Source organism: Cherax quadricarinatus, chromosome 66 (assembly GCF_038502225.1).
Source record: "Cherax quadricarinatus isolate ZL_2023a chromosome 66, ASM3850222v1, whole genome shotgun sequence".
Classification (NCBI taxonomy): Eukaryota; Metazoa; Arthropoda; class Malacostraca; order Decapoda; family Parastacidae; genus Cherax; species Cherax quadricarinatus.
In genome coordinates this window covers 24,161,842-24,181,418 of record NC_091357.1, presented here as the reverse complement: position 1 = coordinate 24,181,418, position 19,577 = coordinate 24,161,842, and the positions used below count along the sequence as shown (strand labels likewise).

General features: G+C 39.7%; 1 protein-coding gene and 1 long non-coding RNA gene across 11 annotated transcripts in view; one reads left to right on the top strand and one right to left on the bottom strand.

Moving 5' to 3' along the window:
- Positions 1–16,493, bottom strand: part of LOC128699016 (zinc finger protein 271) — a 106,370-nt gene extending 89,877 nt beyond the window's left edge. For 5 of the 10 annotated variants that reach the window (XM_070099300.1, XM_070099298.1, XM_070099299.1 and 2 more), the window contains exon 1: positions 16,076–16,277. Coding sequence is in view for 1 of the 10 variants with exons in the window: in XM_070099303.1 (XP_069955404.1) it covers positions 16,076–16,228 (153 nt within the window). In the remaining 9 variants the exon portion in view is untranslated. Of the gene's footprint in view, positions 1–16,064 lie in introns of all 10 variants that reach the window. The other 5 variants (XM_070099295.1, XM_070099296.1, XM_070099293.1 and 2 more) reach the window with 2 other exon arrangements.
- LOC138854679 (uncharacterized) overlaps positions 1–19,577 on the top strand; it is a 365,248-nt gene that overhangs the window by 303,458 nt on the left and 42,213 nt on the right. The gene's annotated exons all lie outside the window — the stretch shown is intronic.

The following is a 19,577-nucleotide window of genomic DNA, read 5'->3' as shown; positions in this document are numbered from 1 at the left end:
GTTAACAGCAAACATCTCCCACCCACAGTCACCCAAGAAACCTGCATGGAGACCACCCTGCAGCTTATCAAGGACCACCTTCGCCTTAACATACGTAGTGATGACTTAAAGGATTGCAAACTGATGGGCTATCATGCAGGTAAAAAATCAGTGCTGTTAAAATTCCAAACTAGCTTACAAAGAAACAACCTACTAAAAACATCTATTTCTATGAAAACTGATGTTTACGTCAATGAGTGCCTTACCAAAACAAGACAAAACCTTCTTTATCGGCTAAGAAAACTGCGCTATGCCCAAAAAATCCACCAGTGCTTTGTGAGGAATGGAAAAATAGCAGTTAGGAAACAGCCCACTGGAAAGAGATACTTCATCTCCACAGAACATGACCTTAAAACATTCCTAAGTGAGGCTGGACTAACAGAATCAGAGTAAAGTGCAGATAATACCCATAGTCCACCGTTAGTGTTATATTGTCATAAATTTGTGCCCCCCTAAAATTCTAATACTCCAACTACTTTTAATTGTCATTGTTGTACTCAACGACCATTCTACCTCATAGTCTTAATTGTATTAAATATCTACAGAATCTATCTCCTTTTTTACAACTTACCACATCACTGTTCCATCTTATTTTTTTATAAACTAACCATAACTTGTCTTCAATAATTCTACCTCACTTTAAAAAATACTCAATTGCCCAATTTTATTCTAAATCCCTATTATTGCCCAATTTTACTTTAAACTATATTGATCAAACTTATTGTAAACTTCTTTTATTGACCATTTTTATTCCATACTTTTTTAACCTAGTATTTTGAACTACAACTTTTTTATCATCCTGTCTACCATCTTACTAGCATATTATAACCAAGTCATTGCCATTTTTATTTTTATCAATTCTTTTTATTTTATTATTATCTTGCTACCTTAATTTGTGTATTTTATCCTGTCAATTTAAATCTAATTATACTCTAATTCTTGTAAACAACTTATATAAGACCTTAGTGCAATTATAATTGAGAGTCTTGTTCCTTTATTATATTATTAGATTAATCACAGTTTTACTCTAGCTCATTCTAGCTCAATACATAGTCAATACCAAATTCATTATACTAGACCATAGTGCAATTACTAGTGAGAGACTGGTGCTATTTGTAATTTGTATTTTTATATTATTAGACTAAAGTTGTTGTACTATAGCTCTTTCTAGCTCAATATATAGTCAATACCAAATTCACTATATTAGACCATAGTGCAATTACTAGTGAGAGACTGGTGCTACTTTTAATTTGTATTTTTATATTATTAGATTAAATTCAGTTGTACCATAGCTCATTCTACCTCAAGACATAGTCAATACCAAATTCACTATATTAGACCATAGTGCAATTACTAGTGAGAGACTAGTGCTATTTTTAATTTGTACTTTTATATTATTAGATTAAACCTATTGTACTTTAGCTCACTCTAGCTCAAAACATAGACTCCACAAAAGTCATTATTAGACCTTAGTGCAATTACAAGTGAGAGTCTTGTTCTATTTTTAATTTGTATTTTTATATTACTAGTTTATACCTAGTTGTACTTTAGTTCATTCCAGCACAACACACAGACAACATCAACTTCATTATGTGTAGTAGTGACTATACCCTACATGACCAAAATACTCTAGCTATATACTTGTCCAAACTTCCAACCACTACAGATATCAGTAGTAGAACTCAACACACAACTCAGGATATAAATAACCATAATTTTAAACCTAGAAGATGATTGATCACGTTGACCCTGATCTAAACCTCCATAATCTGACACCCAATCAAAACCTATTGGAAAGTAACTGCCTTTATTACACAGCATCACAAGCCACCACTATCCTAAACAATGCTAAAAGTCTATCAGTACTTAACTACAACATCAGGTCCTTAAGCAAACACTATGATGACCTCCTAGCACTCCTTGAATCACTAAAGACACCCTTCTCCTGCATTATTCTTACTGAGACCTGGCTTAAGCAGGACACAATAGATATCTATCCTCTACCAGGATACACAGCAATTCACAACTGCAGAACAAACCAAGTTGGGGGTGGTATTGCAATCTATTACTCTAACCAATTATCTTGACTTAGCACCACTTGCTTTAGTGATGAATATGGGGAATACATTTTTGCTAATTTTACTGCAAAAAACCTTAAGACGCCTATAACAATCGGTGCCATTTACCGGATACCTCACACAAACATCCCAAATTTCAGTGAGAAATTAAAGTCACTAATAACAAACAGACAAATGAATAAGCACCACCTTCTCTTAGCTGGAGACTTCAACATCAACCTTGGCTTAGTAGATGATCAGCCTGTAACTGATTTCATCAACAATATGAACAACACACTTCTCATACCAACAATAACTAAACCAACCAGGCTCACTGAGACAAGTGCAACCATAATAGACCACATATGGACCAATATACTAGCCCCCCTTAAATCAGGGATAATCACAGATAGCACTACAGACCACTACCCTACCTTCCTCCTGACAAACATTAGTAAACCACCACTTGAATACAACAAAGTCTCATTTAGACTCCATGACGAGGCCTCAGTATGGAAGTTCACAGCTGACCTAGAGACTGTTGATTGGCCTACAGAATTCTCCAAGGCCAATGGTATTGATGACTGGACAGACATCTTTCTTAACAAATTACTTAGACTATACAACAAACATTGTCCTATAAAAACAAAACAGATCACAAACAAACGGCTTGGTTGCCCATGGCTAACCAGCACCATTCTGAAATCCATAGACAAGAAACACCAATATGAAAAGCAATATAGACAGGGCTTAATACACAAAGATACTCTTAAACACTATTCATCAGCTCTCACCAAAGTAATAAAAAAAGCCAAACAACTATACTACTCCAGTAGATTCACAGACACTAGAGGAGATATAAAAAAGACCTGGAAAACACTCTCTCAGATTCTAGGGACCCACAAACTGAGAAAAACCAAGAATATTGTCCTAACTAAACCTAATGAAACACCACTACATCCCACTGACACAGCTAACAAGATAAACGACTTCTTCTCAAACATAGGATCTAATCTCGCCAGTAAAATCCCACATACCAATGCCCATGCCGGGGACTACCTAGATGGAAATTTCCCTAATTCCTTCTATCTTGCACCAACTGAGCCCACGGAAGTCACTGGGATCATAAAGTCACTTAAAAATAACTCGGGGAATCTGTCTCATGTCCCACCATTACTGTACAAGCGAGCGGCCCATGTCCTTTCGCATGCTATTTCATTACTTTTTAACAAGTCAATAGAGACTAGCACCTTCCCGAAACTACTCAAGATGGCAAGGGTTACACCAATACATAAAGGTGGTGACCCTACAGACTTAAACAACTATAGGCCAATATCTAACTTACCATTGCTATCCAAAATCTTTGAGAAACTCGTGTACAAGAGACTGTATTCATTTATAACGGCTCAAAATATACTCAACCCCTGCCAGTTTGGATTCAGGAAAAATAAAAGCACTAATGATGCAATCATAAAAATGCTAGATCTGCTTTACACAGCATTGGAAAATAAGGAATACCCACTAGGAATTTTTATTGACCTAAGAAAAGCTTTTGACACAGTAAACCACCAAATCCTACTCCACAAACTTGACCACTACGGTATAAGAGGCCATGCGCTTGCTTATTTCAAATCTTACATTACTAATAGGTATCAGTACGTCACCATTAAAGACACAGCATCAGCAACACGGCCACTTGATACTGGAGTTCCGCAGGGAAGTGTCCTTGGTCCCCTGCTCTTCCTCATATACATCAATGACCTTCCAAACGTATCCCAACACCTGAAACCCATTCTCTTTGCTGATGACACGACTTATGTCATCTCTCACCCTAATCTTGCCACCCTCAACACCATTGTGAATGAGGAGCTGATTAAAATATCGACTTGGATGACAGCCAATAAACTTACGCTTAACACTGACAAAACTTACTATATTATGTTTGGTAGCAGAGCAGGAGATGCACAAATTAACATTAAGATTGACAACACTCTAATTACCAGAAATAATGGGGGAAAATTCCTAGGCTTATATCTCGACAACAACCTGAATTTCAGCACCCATATCCAGCATATAGCCAAAAAAGTATCCAAAACGGTTGGGATCCTCTCCAAGATACGATACTACGTGCCGCAAAATGCCCTTCTCACACTATACCACTCACTTATTTATCCATACCTCACCTATGCTATTTGTGCTTGGGGATCAACTGCAGCAACACACCAAAAGCCAATAATAACCCAACAAAAAGCTGCAGTAAGAATAATCACTAAATCCCATCCCTGGCAGCACACCCCCCCACTCTTCAAAGATCTAAACTTACTCCCAGTTCAGTACATCCACACTTACTACTGTGCAATCTATATCTACAGGGCCTTAAACTCTAATATCAACCTTGACCTAAAACGCTTTCTCGATAGTTGTGACAGAACCCACAGGCATAACACCAGACACAAACATCTCTACGACATTCCCCGTGTCCGACTAAACCTTTACAAAAATTCAATGTATGTCAAAGGCCCTAAAATCTGGAATACCCTACCTGAGAACTCTAGAACTGCAGACACATTCATCACCTTCAAAACTACCATTAGAAAACATCTTATCTCCCTGATACACCCGTCAACTAACTACACGAATACCACCTGGTGGTTCACACTTACACTCGCTCACTCATTTGACCATAAACAGAAATATTAATCTCAGTCTTAAAATAATGAATCCTGTGATACTCCAATACTGAAACTATATACTGTGCCAAAACAAAAGCATTCACATTGCTAAACTCATAAACTAGTATTTAGTCACTTAGCCATAATACCAACTTACCTCATAATTTGTAATATTTTACAATTAAGAATAAAACTAAGTATGCCCGAAATGCCTAGCCATGCTAAGCGTTCTAGTGGTACACTCTGTAATCACAATTTTACTACATGTAAACCAAACAATAACCAAATTTCTGTAAACTCAGCATTGTAATCCTTATAGAGAATAAACTTTGAATTTGAATTTGAATTAAACATCGGCAAAAATCGAACATTTCCGCTAGGTACTTTTCATTATGAAAGCAATCAAAATCATGTCTATTTCTGTAATATATCTTCCATTCTATCAAATGAGTCCAAAAAATGAGAATACAACCATAAAAACCATACGAAAATGTACTGCAAAGAGGCGGCTAATGGCTGAGAAGTTAACTCCCTTATTTATCGTCCGTCATTTTTATTTTTGCTGTACGTTAAGAAGCATCTTTCCATCATACATTGCCCAAGTTTCAATGAGATTGCCCAACAAACAACCTAGAAAAAAAAATATTTACCAAAAATCATACATGGAAAGCCCAAGCCAGGTACTGGAAATAAGTCACTTTGTCTGACCTTTCTGGGTTATCCCAGGTTCTCTATACATACACTGATATGTATGACAATCTATGTAACAGTATTTGTGTATACCTGAATAAACTTATTTACTTCTAGTCTGTCGAATGAGTACAAGAAACCGCCCATTCACTTATTTCAGCTACCCAATAAAGTGGTCAGAAATTGGCAATTTGGCCGATTTCACACAAATTTCAACAGATGCCAATTTCAAAATAGGGTCCAGAATAAACAATGCAGACATTCCTGGCACTAAAATAACATTTTCTCTGTTCATTAGTCACGACAACAGGCTCCTCTTATATTACTCTTGCTTACCATTTGGAATTTTTATTCACAAAAAAAAAAATAAAAGATTTACTGTTATGCAGACTACTGCATTATTGTAATAATTGTATAAATAATGTCAATCCATTCTTGACTCTGTACTGGAATTTAGAATGGCAGGCGGACAGGTATTGGACGGTGACATCATTTGTTTACTCTTGAGCTTCGCTAAAGAATAGAACATTTTCGCTACTGTGAGCGCAATTTCAAGGTACTTTTCGTCATGAAAGCAATCAAAATCATATCTATTTCTGTAATATATCTTTCATTCTATCAAATGAGACTGAAAAAATGAGAATATAACCATAACAACCATACAAAAATATACCGCTAAGCGGCCACTAATGGCTGAGAAGTGAACTCCGCTATTTATGGTCTGATTTCTTTCATTTTTGGTGTACGTGAAGAAGTATCTTTCCATCATACATTGCCCAAGTTTGAATAAGATAACCCAACAAACTACTGAGGAAATAATATAATAATAATAATACAGTGGTCCTTCAATAATCATCCGGCCTGAAAGTTGTCCATTTCGGAAATAGTCCTGTTTTTTCGTCAAAATATTGGCTCGAAAATGGTCCGGTAACTCGCTAATAGTCCTTCGTCCCGGACGCGTACTCACGCTCTGAGCCGCCTCGGCCTTTCCTTCCCAGCCAGTGTGCCATTGTTTACCAGTGAGCGACGGTCCCCTCACGTGCTCCAGCGAAATATTTCATATTCCATTTATTTTAGTGCTTGCAAGTTATTTAAGTGCTAAATAAACTATCATGGCTCCAAAGAAAGCTCCTAGTGCCAAGCCTTTGGTAAAGAAGGTGAGAAATACTATTGAATTTAAGAAAAACATCATTGAACATTATGATAGTGGCGTACGTGTGGGCGAACTGGCCAGGATGTATAACAAATCCCGTACAACCATATCTTCCATCATAGCCAAGAAAAAGGGTAGGATGGAAAGATTTATGGAGAAACATCACCCAGAGAAGGATGTTGCAAGCCATATCGGCAACTTGTACAGTGACAGAGTCTTGGCCCATTTTAGGGAAGTTTTAAAGAGACACCAAAAACAGAGCTCTCTGGACAGTTTTTTTTTGCGAGACAGGACTCCAGTGACACTCAAGGTGGTCCTAGTGGCATTAAGAAACAGAGAAGAGAAGTAACCCCAGAAAAGCAATTGGTACCCGAGGTGTTGATGGAAGGGGATTCCCCTTCCAAACAGTAAATCATCCAATCTGTCTCCTCCAGTCTTCCATACACAATGAAGAATCGCCAATAAAGGTAAGTGTTATTCTGTTAATGTTTAATTCATCATGTGCCACTGTATTGTTTATGTACTACATCTATATTTCATGTAAAAAATTTTTTTGTTTTAATACTTCTGGGTGTCAGGAACTTATTAATTGAATTTACATTATTTCTTATGGGGAAAATTGATTCGTAAATCGTCCATTTCAATAATAGTCCCACTTCCAGGAACGGATTATGGACGATTATTGAGGGACCACTGTAATAATAATAATATCTTTATTTACTACACATACATGTACAAGGTATACAGGCCTAGCTGACATCAGTGACATGCTACTGTATAAAAAGGCACTTGTTATGCTGAGTATTTCAAGAAAATTAGGTCAGTGTCCCAGGATAACACTTACACTAGTCGGCTAACACCCAGGTACCCATTTACTGATGGGTAAACATAGACAACAGGTGTAAATAAACACGCCTAATGTTTCTACCCTGGCTGGGAATCGAATATTTACCAAAAATCATATATGGCTAACCCAAGCCAGGTACTAAAAATAAGCCACATTGACTTTTTTGGGGTTATCCTAGGTTCTCTACACATATGCTGCTGTGTGTGATAATCTATAGAGAGAAAATAACTTTTTTGTTTCATGTTTATGGTTATAGTTATGTTTATAGTTAGCCCTGTGCTATACTCCATTTTCTCTAATATAAGCCACCAAGACAAGGATAAGAGAATGGTATTTGTTTACCATATCCTCTTCATAACTCTGTCGAACTGCTCGGTGTTATGCCAAATATTATTCATTCTGGAGTATTTAACATGTTTTATGTTATTTATATTGTTTCTTATGTCATATTAGATCAATTGTGATAGGCAAATAAGCTGTAGTGTTGATATTAGCATAATAATAAAGCATATTCTCCTGCTTCATGAGACTGAGCTCATGACAACTGACAGTGGCTTCAAAGCCACCTTATCTTTAATGGATAATGTACTGTGTAGGTGCTTTACATAATGAGAAGCATTTCTTTTCTTCATTGGAACCATGGCTAGGGCTAAAAGTAAGCAGGTTAAAATAATAAATGGCGAGGCCTCAATAAAGAAGTTCACAGCAGACCTAGAATACTGTCCTAACTAAACCTAATGAAACACCACTGCATCCCACTGATACAGCTAACAAGATAAACGACTTCTTCTCAACCATAGGATCTAATCTTGCCAGTAAAATCCCACGTACCAACACCGATGCCGGGGACTACCTAGATGGGAATTTACCAAATTCCTTCTATCTTGTACCAACTGAGCCCACCGAAGTCACCGAGATTATAGAGTCACTTAAAAATAACTCAGGGAATCTGTCTCATGTCCCACCATTATTGTACAAGCGAGCGGCCCATGTCCTTTCGCATGCTATTTCATTATTTTTTAACAAGTCACTAGAAACTAGCGCCTTCCCAAAACTACTCAAGACAGCAAGGGTTACACCAATACATAAAAGTGGTGACCCTACAGATGTAAACAACTATAGGCCAATATCAAACTTACCATTGATATCCAAAATCTTTGAGAACCTTGTGCACAGGAGACTATATTCATTTATAACGGCACAAAACATACTCAACCCCTGCCAATTTGGATTCAGGAAAAATAAAAGCACTAATGATGCAATTGTAAAAATGCTAGATCTGCTTTACACAGCATTGTAAAATAAGGAATATCCGCTAGGAATTTTTATTGACCTAAGAAAAGCTTTTGACACAGCAGACCACAGCACCCTACTCCACAAACTTGACCATTATGGTGTAAGAGGCCATGCGCTTGCATATTTCAAATCCTACCTTACTAATAGGTATCAGTATGTCACCATTAACCCTTAAACTGTCCAAACGTAGATCTACGTTTTTTCAAAATTTGAAAGTACAGTGGACCCCGGGTTAACGATATTTTTTCATTCCAGAAGTATCTTCACGTGCCAATACTGACCGAATTTGTTCCCATTAGGAATATTGTGAAGTAGATTAGTCCATTTCAGACCCCCAAACATACATGTACAAACGCACTTACATAAATACACTTACATAATTGGTTGCATTGGGAGGTGATCGTTAAGCGGGGGTCCACTGTACGTAAAAAAGTAGATTTTCTTTTCTTTTTTTACATTTGAAAAAATGCAAAAAACTTTGATCTACTTTTTTTTTTTGTTATATATGAAAATATGTAAAAAAAAAAAAAACATAGATCTACTTTTGGAGCACTACGCATGTGAACTTACATCTGCTTGGGCAGCTTAAGGATTAAAGACACAGCATCATCAACACAGCCACTTGATACTGGAGTTCCACAGGGAAGTGTCCTTGGACCCCTGCTCTTCCTCATTTACATCAAAGATCTTCCAAACGTATCCCAACACCTGAAACCCATTCTCTTTGCTGACGACATGTCTTATGTCATCTCTCACCCTAATCTTGCCACACTCAACACCATTGTTAACAAGGAGCTGGTCAAAATATTGACTTGGATGACAGCCAATAAACTTGCACTTAACACTGACAAAACCTACTATATTATGTTTGGTAGGAGAGCAGGTGTTGTGCAACTTAACATTAAGATTGACACACTCTAATTCCCAGACATAATGAGGGCAAATTCCTAGGCCTATACCTCAACAACAACCTGAATTTCAGCACCCATATCCATCACATAACAAAAAAGTATCCAAAACGGTTGGGATCCTCTCCAAGATACGATACTATGTGCTGCAAAATGCCCTTCTCACACTATATCATTCACTCATTTATCCATACCTCACCTATGCTATTTTTGCTTGGGGATCAACTGCAGCAACACACCTAAAGCCAATAATAACCCAACAAAAAGCTGCAGTAAGAATAATCACTAAATCCCTTCCCTAGCAACACCCCCCCCCCTCCCACTCTTCATAGATCTAAACTTACTTCCTGTTCAGAACATCCACACTTACTGCTGTGCAATCTACATCTACAGGACCATAAATTCCAATATAAACCTTGATCTAAAACGCTTTTGTGATAGTTGCGACAGGACCCACAGGCATAACACCAGACACAAACATCTCTACAACATTCCCCGTGTCCGACTAAACCTTTACAAAAATTCAATGTATGTCAAGAGCCTAAAATCTGGAACACCCTACCTGAAAACTCTAAAACTGCAGACACATTCATCACCTTCAAAACTACCATTAGAAAACATCTTATCTCCCTGATACACCACGTCAACTAACTACATAAAAATCACCTGGTGGTTCACACTTACACTCACTCACCCATTTGACTATAAGCAAAGAAATATTTATCTTAATCTTAAAATAATGATTCCTAACTAGTCACAAGTTTGCCTGTGATACTCCAACATAGAAACTATGTATTGTGCCATAACAAAAGCATTCACATTGCTAAACTCACAAACTAGTATTAGGCGCTTAGTATTTAGTCAACTTACTCCACAATTTGTAATAATTTAGGGTTAAGAATTAATCTAAGTTTGCCTGAAATGCCTAGCCATGCTAGGGGTTCTAGTGGCCCCTCTGTAACTAGTATTTTATTACATGTAAATCACACAATAACCAAAATCTGTAAACCATGCATTGTAATCCTTATCGAGAATAATTTATTATTAGTATAATCAAAAAGAAGCGCTAAGCCACAAGCGCTATACAGAGCTGCAGGGTAGGGAAGGAAGCGAGGGTATTGGGCAGCAGAAGGGGGGAGGGATGATCAGTAGGTTACAGAAAACAGCGGGGCAGGGGATAGTGCGGGGGTAGAGGGTAGCAAGAGATTGAGGTAGAAAGGGCTGAAGGTATCAGAGTTTGTGAAGTAAGTCAGTTGTTGTCAAAAAGTTAATGAGAGTGTCCGGATGAAAGGTGGGTCCATCAGCGAGAAGGGAAGGTAAAGAGAGAGCAGCGGAGCGAAGACGACGACGGAGGTAAATTCTGCGTGCTCGATGATAAAGTGGGCAGTCTAACAGAATGTGGCTGACTGATAATGGAACCTGACAATTCTCACAGAGGGGAGCAGGGCGCCTCTCCATGAGATATCCATGAGTAAGAGGAGTATGGCCAATGCGAAGACGGGAGAGAGTAGTCTCCCAACCTCGACACTGGTGACAAGAAGACGGCCAGTAACCTATACTTGGTTTAATAGATTGAAGTTTGTTATCGAGCATAGTAGACCAACGTTGTTGCCAACGGGTATGAAGGTGGGTAGCTATTGCAGCAAAATAGTCCGTAAATGGAGTACCTCTATATGAAACTGGTAGATCATGTACTGCTGACCGCGCAGCAGTGTCTGCCTGTTCATTGCCCTGTACGTCAACATGACCAGGGACCCAACAAAAAACAATATCTTTATGCTTGGTAAAGATACGGCATAGCCAAAGTTGGATACGGAGGACTAAGGGGTGAGGTGTATTAAATTTCTGTATAGCCTGTAAAACACTAAGGGAGTCTGAGACAACCACAAATGATGACACAGGCATAGATGCAATACGGATAAGTGCTGCAAGAATGGCATACAATTCAGCAGTAAAAATACTAGCCGAAGATAGTAAATGCCATCGTACGACGCTGTCCGGAAACACTGCTGCGAATCCTATGCCGTCAGAAGACTTAGAGCCATCTGTGTACACTGAATGGCATGAGAATGAGAGTGGAAGTGGTCAAGAAAAAGAGAGCAGGAAGCGACCGTAGACAGTTGGGCTTTCGAGCAAGGGAGAGAGAAAGAACAGACGTGAACAGCTGGAACTTCCCAGGGGGGTAAGGAAAAGTGAGATGCTACATGAACATAGAAATGTGGTAATTGAGGAGAAGACAAGAGCGAATGTAGGCAAAGAGAGAAGGGACGGAGTAAACAGGGGCGGCGAACAAATAAAGAATGTCTACTAATATCAGTGACCATTCTATTAATGGAAGGATTGCGGAGATCATGAGAGCGTACATAGTAGCAAAGGCAATGGGCATCATGGTGATCGGATAAGGATGGAACGTTCGCTTCTGCATAGAGGCTCTCAACAGGGGAAGAGCGAAAAGCACCAAGGCATAAACGTAATCCTTGGTGATGAATGGGGTTAAGGCTAGAGAGAGTAGCAGGAGAAGCCGCTGAATAGATCTGGTCACCATAATCAAGTTTCGATAAAATGAAGGTGGAGTGTAGGTGAAGGAGAGTTTGATGATCAGCTCCCAATGAAAGATGAGCAAGAAGGTTCAGCCGGCGGTGACAAGTTGCCTTCAGAGAGGTAATGTGTGGTTTCCAGGATAACCTACGGTCAAAGAGGAGGCCCAAAAACCTGACTGTATCACATTCAGGGATACGGAAGCCATAGAGGTACAAAGGATGATCGGAGATGACAGAGCGTCTAGTGAAAGTAATTTGGTGAGTTTTGGTACTGGAAAATTTAAACCCATGCATGGTGGCCCAATTGGAAACATGGTCGACCGCATGTTGGAGAGAAACTGTAATGAGGTGACAGTCAGCGCCTGCACAGGCAATAGCGAAGTCATCAACATAAAGTGATGACCAAATATTTGATGGAAGACTAGAGGCCAAATCATTTATAGCAAGGAGAAAAAGCGTTGTGCTCAGAACACATCCCTGGGGGACACCTTCAGCTTGGATAAAGTCCAGGGAGAGCACATTATTAACCCGAACACGGAAATATCTGTCAGTTAAAAAGTTCTTAAGGAAGGATGGTAGATTGCCTCGGAGGCCTAAGGAGTGGGCTTGGGCCAAAATATTATACCTCCAAGTTGTGTCATATGCCTTCTCAAGGTCAAAAAATATGGCAATAACTGAGTGATTATTCGCAAAGGCATTACGAACATACATATCCAAGCGTAGTAAGGGGTCTATGGTAGAACGTCCCTTACGAAAGCCATATTGACGAGTGGAGAGACTGTTGTGTGTCTCTAAATACCACACTAAACATCTATTTACCAGGTATTCCATCACTTTGCAAACTGCACTGGTAAGAGCAATGGGACGATAGTGGGAGGCTTCATGTCCCGTAGTGCCCGGTTTGCGGAAAGGGAGAACAATGGCAGATTTCCACGGCTGTGGAAGAACTCCTTGTGACCAAATAAGATTGAAAAGGCATAATAGGACTGCAAGGGCTGACCAATGTAAATGTTGTAGCATACGAATATGAATGTCGTCGGGTCCAGCTGCAGATGATCGGCAAGCTGAGAGTGTTGCTTTCAGTTCTTGAAGTGTAAAAGGCACATTATACTGTTCTTCTCTGAGAGAAGAAAAGTCCAAAGGTGCTAACTCTCTGGCAGACTTTGAGGAAAGAAACGAGGGGCATAGATGGAGCTGCTGAGAAATATGGACCAGATGATTGCCAATGAAATTGGCCACATCTAGTGGGTTTGCTATATCAACACTGGCAACCCGCAGAACAGGAGCCGGGTCAGGAGAATATTTACCACTCAGTTTTCGTACTTTTTTCTAGACTGCACTCATAGAGGAAGTAGAGGTGATGGTGGAGACATAATCTCGCCAGCAAGTGCATTTAGCGTCACGGATGACACGGCGAGCGATCGCACGCTTCTGCTTAAAATCAAGAAGTCTCTCTGTGGTTCTATTGTACCAGTACCTGCTCCACACAGCGCATTTCAAACGTACTGCACGAGCACAAGCAGGAGACCACCAAGGCACGCATTTCTGAGAATGCCTGCCCGAAGTTTGGGGTATAGAATGAGAAGCTGCGGTTAAAACGGAGGACGAGAAGAGGTGTAAAAGCTCATCAATGGAGGACGAAGAAGGAACCTCATTAAAAACAGTTAGTTGTGAGTAAAGGTTCCAATTTGCCTGATCAAATTGCCAGCATGGGATATGAAGAGGTGGTGAATATGAAGGGGAAGTAAGAATGATTGGGAAATGATCGCTGTCATGTAAATCCAGGAGAACTGACCAGGTGAAGTCTAATGCAGCGGAGGAAGAGCAGACTGAGAGATCGATGCAAGAGAGAGTGTGAGTCCGAGGATCAAAATGGGTGTGAGTACCTGTATTTAAAACATGGAGGGGGTGGGTAGCAAGAAAAGCCTCTAACTGAATGCCATGGGAATCACAGTGAGACCCCCCCCCCCAGAGGAAATGATGGGCATTAAAATCGCTAAGAAACAGAAGCGGTGGCGGTAATGACGAAACAAGAAAGGCAATATCCGAAATAGATAATGCCCGAGAAGGAGAGAGATATAAAGAACAGAGCGTATACCAGCTATCGAGAATAAACTTTGATTTGACTTGATTTGATACATAAAAACCACCTGGTGGTTCACACTTACACTCACTCACTCACCCATTTGACTATAAGCACAGAAATACTAATCTTAATCTAATCCTAACTAGTCATAAGTTTGCCTGTGATACTCCAATATAGAAACTATGTATTGTGCCAAAACAAAAGCATTCACATTGCTAAACTCACAAACTAGTATTTAGTCACTTAATATTTAGTCAACTTACTCCATTATTTGTAATAATTTAGGGTTAAGAATTAATCTAAGTTTGCCCGAAATGCCTAGCCATGCTAGGTGTGCTAGTGGGCCCCCTCTGTAATTAGTATTTTATTACATGGAAACCACACAATAACCAAAATCTGTAAACTCCACATTGTAATCCTTATAGAAAAGAAACTTGATTGATTGATACTCTTGTCTCCTGATCAGGAAGATGCTATCCTGGAGAACCAATTGCTTGTTGGATTACTGCAGTGGAGGCACAGCACTTCTCGGTGCAGGCTTTCACAGTGGGCACTGTGTGCAGTTCTTGCATTGTAATGCGTGTTATGTTTTAAAAGCCACTAAATTTCTAAATAGTTATACCTTTGAGTATGTGGGTATGGCTAAAATGCTTTTCTAAAAACCTCTACAATCTGTTCCAGTACTGTTCCTTTCAGGGTTTTATAAGGTATGGGGCAGAAGTGCATGTGTAATCTGGGAAGGTTCAGTGGAGCCACAAATATTTGTAGATTGCTATGTATTATGTCATCTTGTTGTAAATAACAGCAAAGTGAAGAGTAGTTATGGTGTTGGGAAATATGTAACATTTGTAGAAATCTTGCTAACCACCTTCAGGCTAAAGCAATATTTTTTTTTTTTTACTAGCCGTATCGTGAGGGACACGGCTAGCTATTGTGAGACTTCATCTGGAGGTGGGGGTGTTATGGGACTATAGGACCCAACACACACTGATGTATTTAAGTAACAGTTACTCTGGAATACCTAATTATATTGAATTGATGGGATCATAACTGCTTATGGTCCTAAGGGCAGATCACTTTTAAGGGCTGAGAGGCAACTGGGTCAAACCAGTTTTTCTCAATATAATAGGTTATACTATAGACACGCACACACAATCTAAGTAGTTTATAAAGTTGTATTTCTCTTGTAAAAGTAAATAAGGTGTGGAAATGAGAAACATTATTGTGGTGGCTAGAGAATTGTGCATGGCGATAGTCTTTTGGTTGTTTTGGGTGGGCTTATGGGAGGAGCTAGCTCTCTCTCTCTCTCTCTCTCTCTCTCTCTCTCTCATTCTCCCCTTGTGGCTTCAAGCTGGTGGACCTCTTGGTTTTTTCCTTTTACTTCTGGGCATTATGTGTGCCCCAGATGTGAGTTTTGTACCTTAAGTTGTAGCCATCATACCCAGGGTGACTAAAGTGTGTCAAAACACTGGTGAGTCCAGGTATTAGACAAGAGTAAAGAAGGGCTAATTGTTTCAGATGCACCATGTGGGCTGTCCTAGGGGAGCAGCTAAGGGGTGTGCAGGCTTATGTTTTGATTAGGAAAGTGCTAAAATTGTATATTCTGTATATATCTTCCTGAATATTTATATCTATTGTTGTAATAGTGGTTTAAATAACCTGGAAAAGGGCTGGAGAAAGGATTTCAGAGACACTGAGGATGATCAATCATGAATGTATTACCCTAGACTGATAAGGCCTTTATGTAAAAGCTACCCCACACTAGAACATGTTTACCTGGAGTTTACCTGGAGAGGTAATTTAATTTCTTCAAGTTTCCCATATCTGACTAGTTGAAATTTCTCCTTGTTGAGCTTCATATTGTTTTGAGTGGCCCATTCGAAGATTTGGTTGATGTCAGCTTGGAGTCTCACGGTGTCTTCGATGGAGGTCACTGCCATGGTAATACGGGTGTCATCTGCAAAGGAAGACACGCAGCTATGGCTTACATCTCTGTCAGAAATGAGGATGAAGAATAGAATGGGAGCAAGTACTGTGCCTTGTGGAACAGAGCTTTTTACCGTGGCTGCCTGGGACTTTACTCTATTTACTGTTACTCTTTGTGTTCAATTTGTCAAGAAGTTGCAGATCAATCTACCAACTTTTCCTGATATTCCTTTATCACACATTTTGTGTGCTATTACACCATGATCACACTAGTCGAAAGCTTTCGCGAAGTCTGTGTATACTGCATCTGTGTTTTGTTTACCCTCTGCAGCATCCAGGACCTTGTCAGAGTGGTCCAGTAGCTGTGACAAGCAGGAGCAACCTGCTCTAAACCCGTGTTGCCCTGGGTTGTGTAACTGATGGGTATCTAGGTGGTTGGCTATCTTGCTTCTCAGAACCCTCTCAAAGATTTTTATGATATGGGATGTTAGTGCTATCGGTCTGTAGTTCTTTGCAATTGCTTTACTGCCACCTTTGTGGAGTGGGGCTATGTCTTTTGCTGAAGTCACGCGATAGGGGCTTCTTGCAATTCTTGATCAACATGGAGTTCCACAAGTCTGAGCCTGGGGCAGAGTGCATGGGCATGTCATTAATTGCCCCTTCAAAGTCTTGTGGAGTTAGAATAATATCCGATTGTCTTGATTGGCTACTCACTTTCTGTGGCAACCAGAGGATCATTCCACCTCTTCTCGGCAGAATATACGTATAAGCATGTTGTAGATTCCGTCATTTGCCTAGTCATGACCAGCTGTGACCCCCCCATCATCGACAATGGCTTTGAGTTCCAGAATCATTCAAAGCATATATGCCCAGAACATCAGCACAGCACCATTCTACACTACAAGACGTCTATGCATATATTAACTTTGGATCACTATTTATACCTGGAGTTTACCTGGAGAGAGTTTCGGGGGTCAACGCCCCCACGGCCCGGTCTGTGACCAGGCCTACATTTCATTTATCATTTTTCTTAAGTAGGGTTAATTTCATTTTTAATTGTTTTACATTATTGACTGATGTTTATTATAATAAAATTGTATATCTTATAATGTTATTATTGAGTTTTCTACATTTTCTTTCAATAAGGAGGAGCCAGCCTGAGTAAACCCTTCACAGTCAGTAAGTTAGTCAGTCATCACACAAACTCATATTTACCTCATTTTTTTGTGCGCAAAGTGATGCGTCATTAGGGCCACAGACTCTCTCTTGTCTAATATCTCTGTTTTCTTCATTAATTCTGAGACTTAAATGCTTAAACCTTTTCTTGCCACTTTCAGCAACACTTGTATGCCTACTGGGTGCCATGATTGTCTGGCAGATTTAAGATATGGCAATTAAAAGATCTAAACTCCTAGCAGAGGATGGCACGTATACGCGTATAAACCGAAGACTGGGACAAAGGTTGTGGGGGTGGTGGGGGATGGTGGTAGGTCTCCCCCATTGACTCAGTGGTCTAACCCACAGGTAAGCAGATTATATCCCATGGGCGACGCGCTCAAAATATTTTTCTCTCCCTCAAACTGAAGAGTGTTGAGTTACGAAGCGTTACACAAAAATATGCCACAATTCTTCAATAGTGCTATAACCAAAATGTGCCAAACAAAACTGTGCTAAACAGTGGTCTACTGTACTCTTATATGGGCTTTATGCACATGGTGTACAGTGTCTTGATTGATTCCTTATATGTTGAAACATTCCCTTTTCGTCGATTGCTGTCATCAACGATTTCCGCTTTTGCCGAGTTTTTTCGTCATAATATTGGTTCCATTTTTGTCAATTTCCTCCATTTTCGTCGATGGAATAGATCCTGTCGAGCATTTTGCATTCATATGGAGTGATTTTCGTGTGCAAGTTTGGTACCAATCCCTCCAGGACCTTCCAAGTGTATATTATCATGTATCTCTCTCACCTACATTCCAGGGAATACAGATCAAGGACCTTCAACCGTTCCCAGTAGTTTAGGTGCCTTATCGCATTTGTGTGTGAAGTGAAAGTTTTTTGAACACTCTCCAGGTCTGTAATGTCGCCAGCGTTGAAGGGGGCCATTAGTGTACAGCACTATTCCAGCCTAGAGAGCACAAGCAATTTGAAGAGAATCATCATGGGCTTGGCGTCCCTAGTTTTGAAGGTTCTCATTATCCAGCATATCATTTTCCTAGCGGATGAGGTAAATACATTGTTGTGGTCTTTGAAGGCGAGATTCTCTGACATTATCACCCCCAGGTCCTTCACATTACTTTTTTATTATTTTTATTATTATCACACTGGCCGATTCCCACCAAGGCAGGGTGGCCCGAAAAAGAAAAACTTTCACCATCATTCACTCCATCACTGTCTTGCCAGAAGGGTGCTTTACACTACAGTTTTAAAACTGCAACATTAACACCCCTCCTTCAGAGTGCAGGCACTGTACTTCCCATCTCCAGGACTCAAGTCCGGCCTGCCGGTTTCCCTGAACCCCTTCATAAATGTTACTTTGCTCACACTCCAACAGCACGTCAAGTATTAAAAACCATTTGTCTCCATTCACTCCTATCAAACACGCTCATGCATGCCTGCATGCATGAGCGTGCTTCTATTCTGATGCTTCTATTCTCCTTGTATCCCATCTACCTTTTACTCTCAGTGTAGCTACAACTAAAAAGTGATCTGATATATCTGTGGCCCCTCTATAAACATGTACATCCTGAAGTCTACTCAACAGTCTTTTATCTACCAATACATAATCCAACAAACTACTGTCATTTTGCCCTACATCATATCTTGTATACTTATTTATCCTCTTTTTCTTAAAATATGTATTACCTATAACTAAACCCCTTTCTATACAAAGTTCAATCAAAGGGCTCCCATTATCATTTACACCTGGCACCCCAAACTTACCTACCACACCCTCTCTAAAAGTTTCTCCTACTTTAGCATTCAGGTCCCCTACCACAATTACTCTCTCACTTGGTTCAAAGGCTCCTATACATTCACTTAACATCTCCCAAAATCTCTCTCTCTCCTCTACATTCCTCTCTTCTCCAGGTGCATACACGCTTATTATGACCCACTTTTCACATCCAACCTTTACTTTAATCCACATAATTCTTGAATTTACACATTCATATTCTCTTTTCTGCTTCCATAACTGATCCTTCAACATTACTGCTACCCCTTCCTTTGCTCTAACTCTCTCAGATACTCCAGATTTAATCCCATTTATTTCCCCCCACTGAAACTCCCCTACCCCCTTCAGCTTTGTTTCGCTTAGGGCCAGGACATCCAACTTCTTTTCATTCATAACATCAGCAATCATCT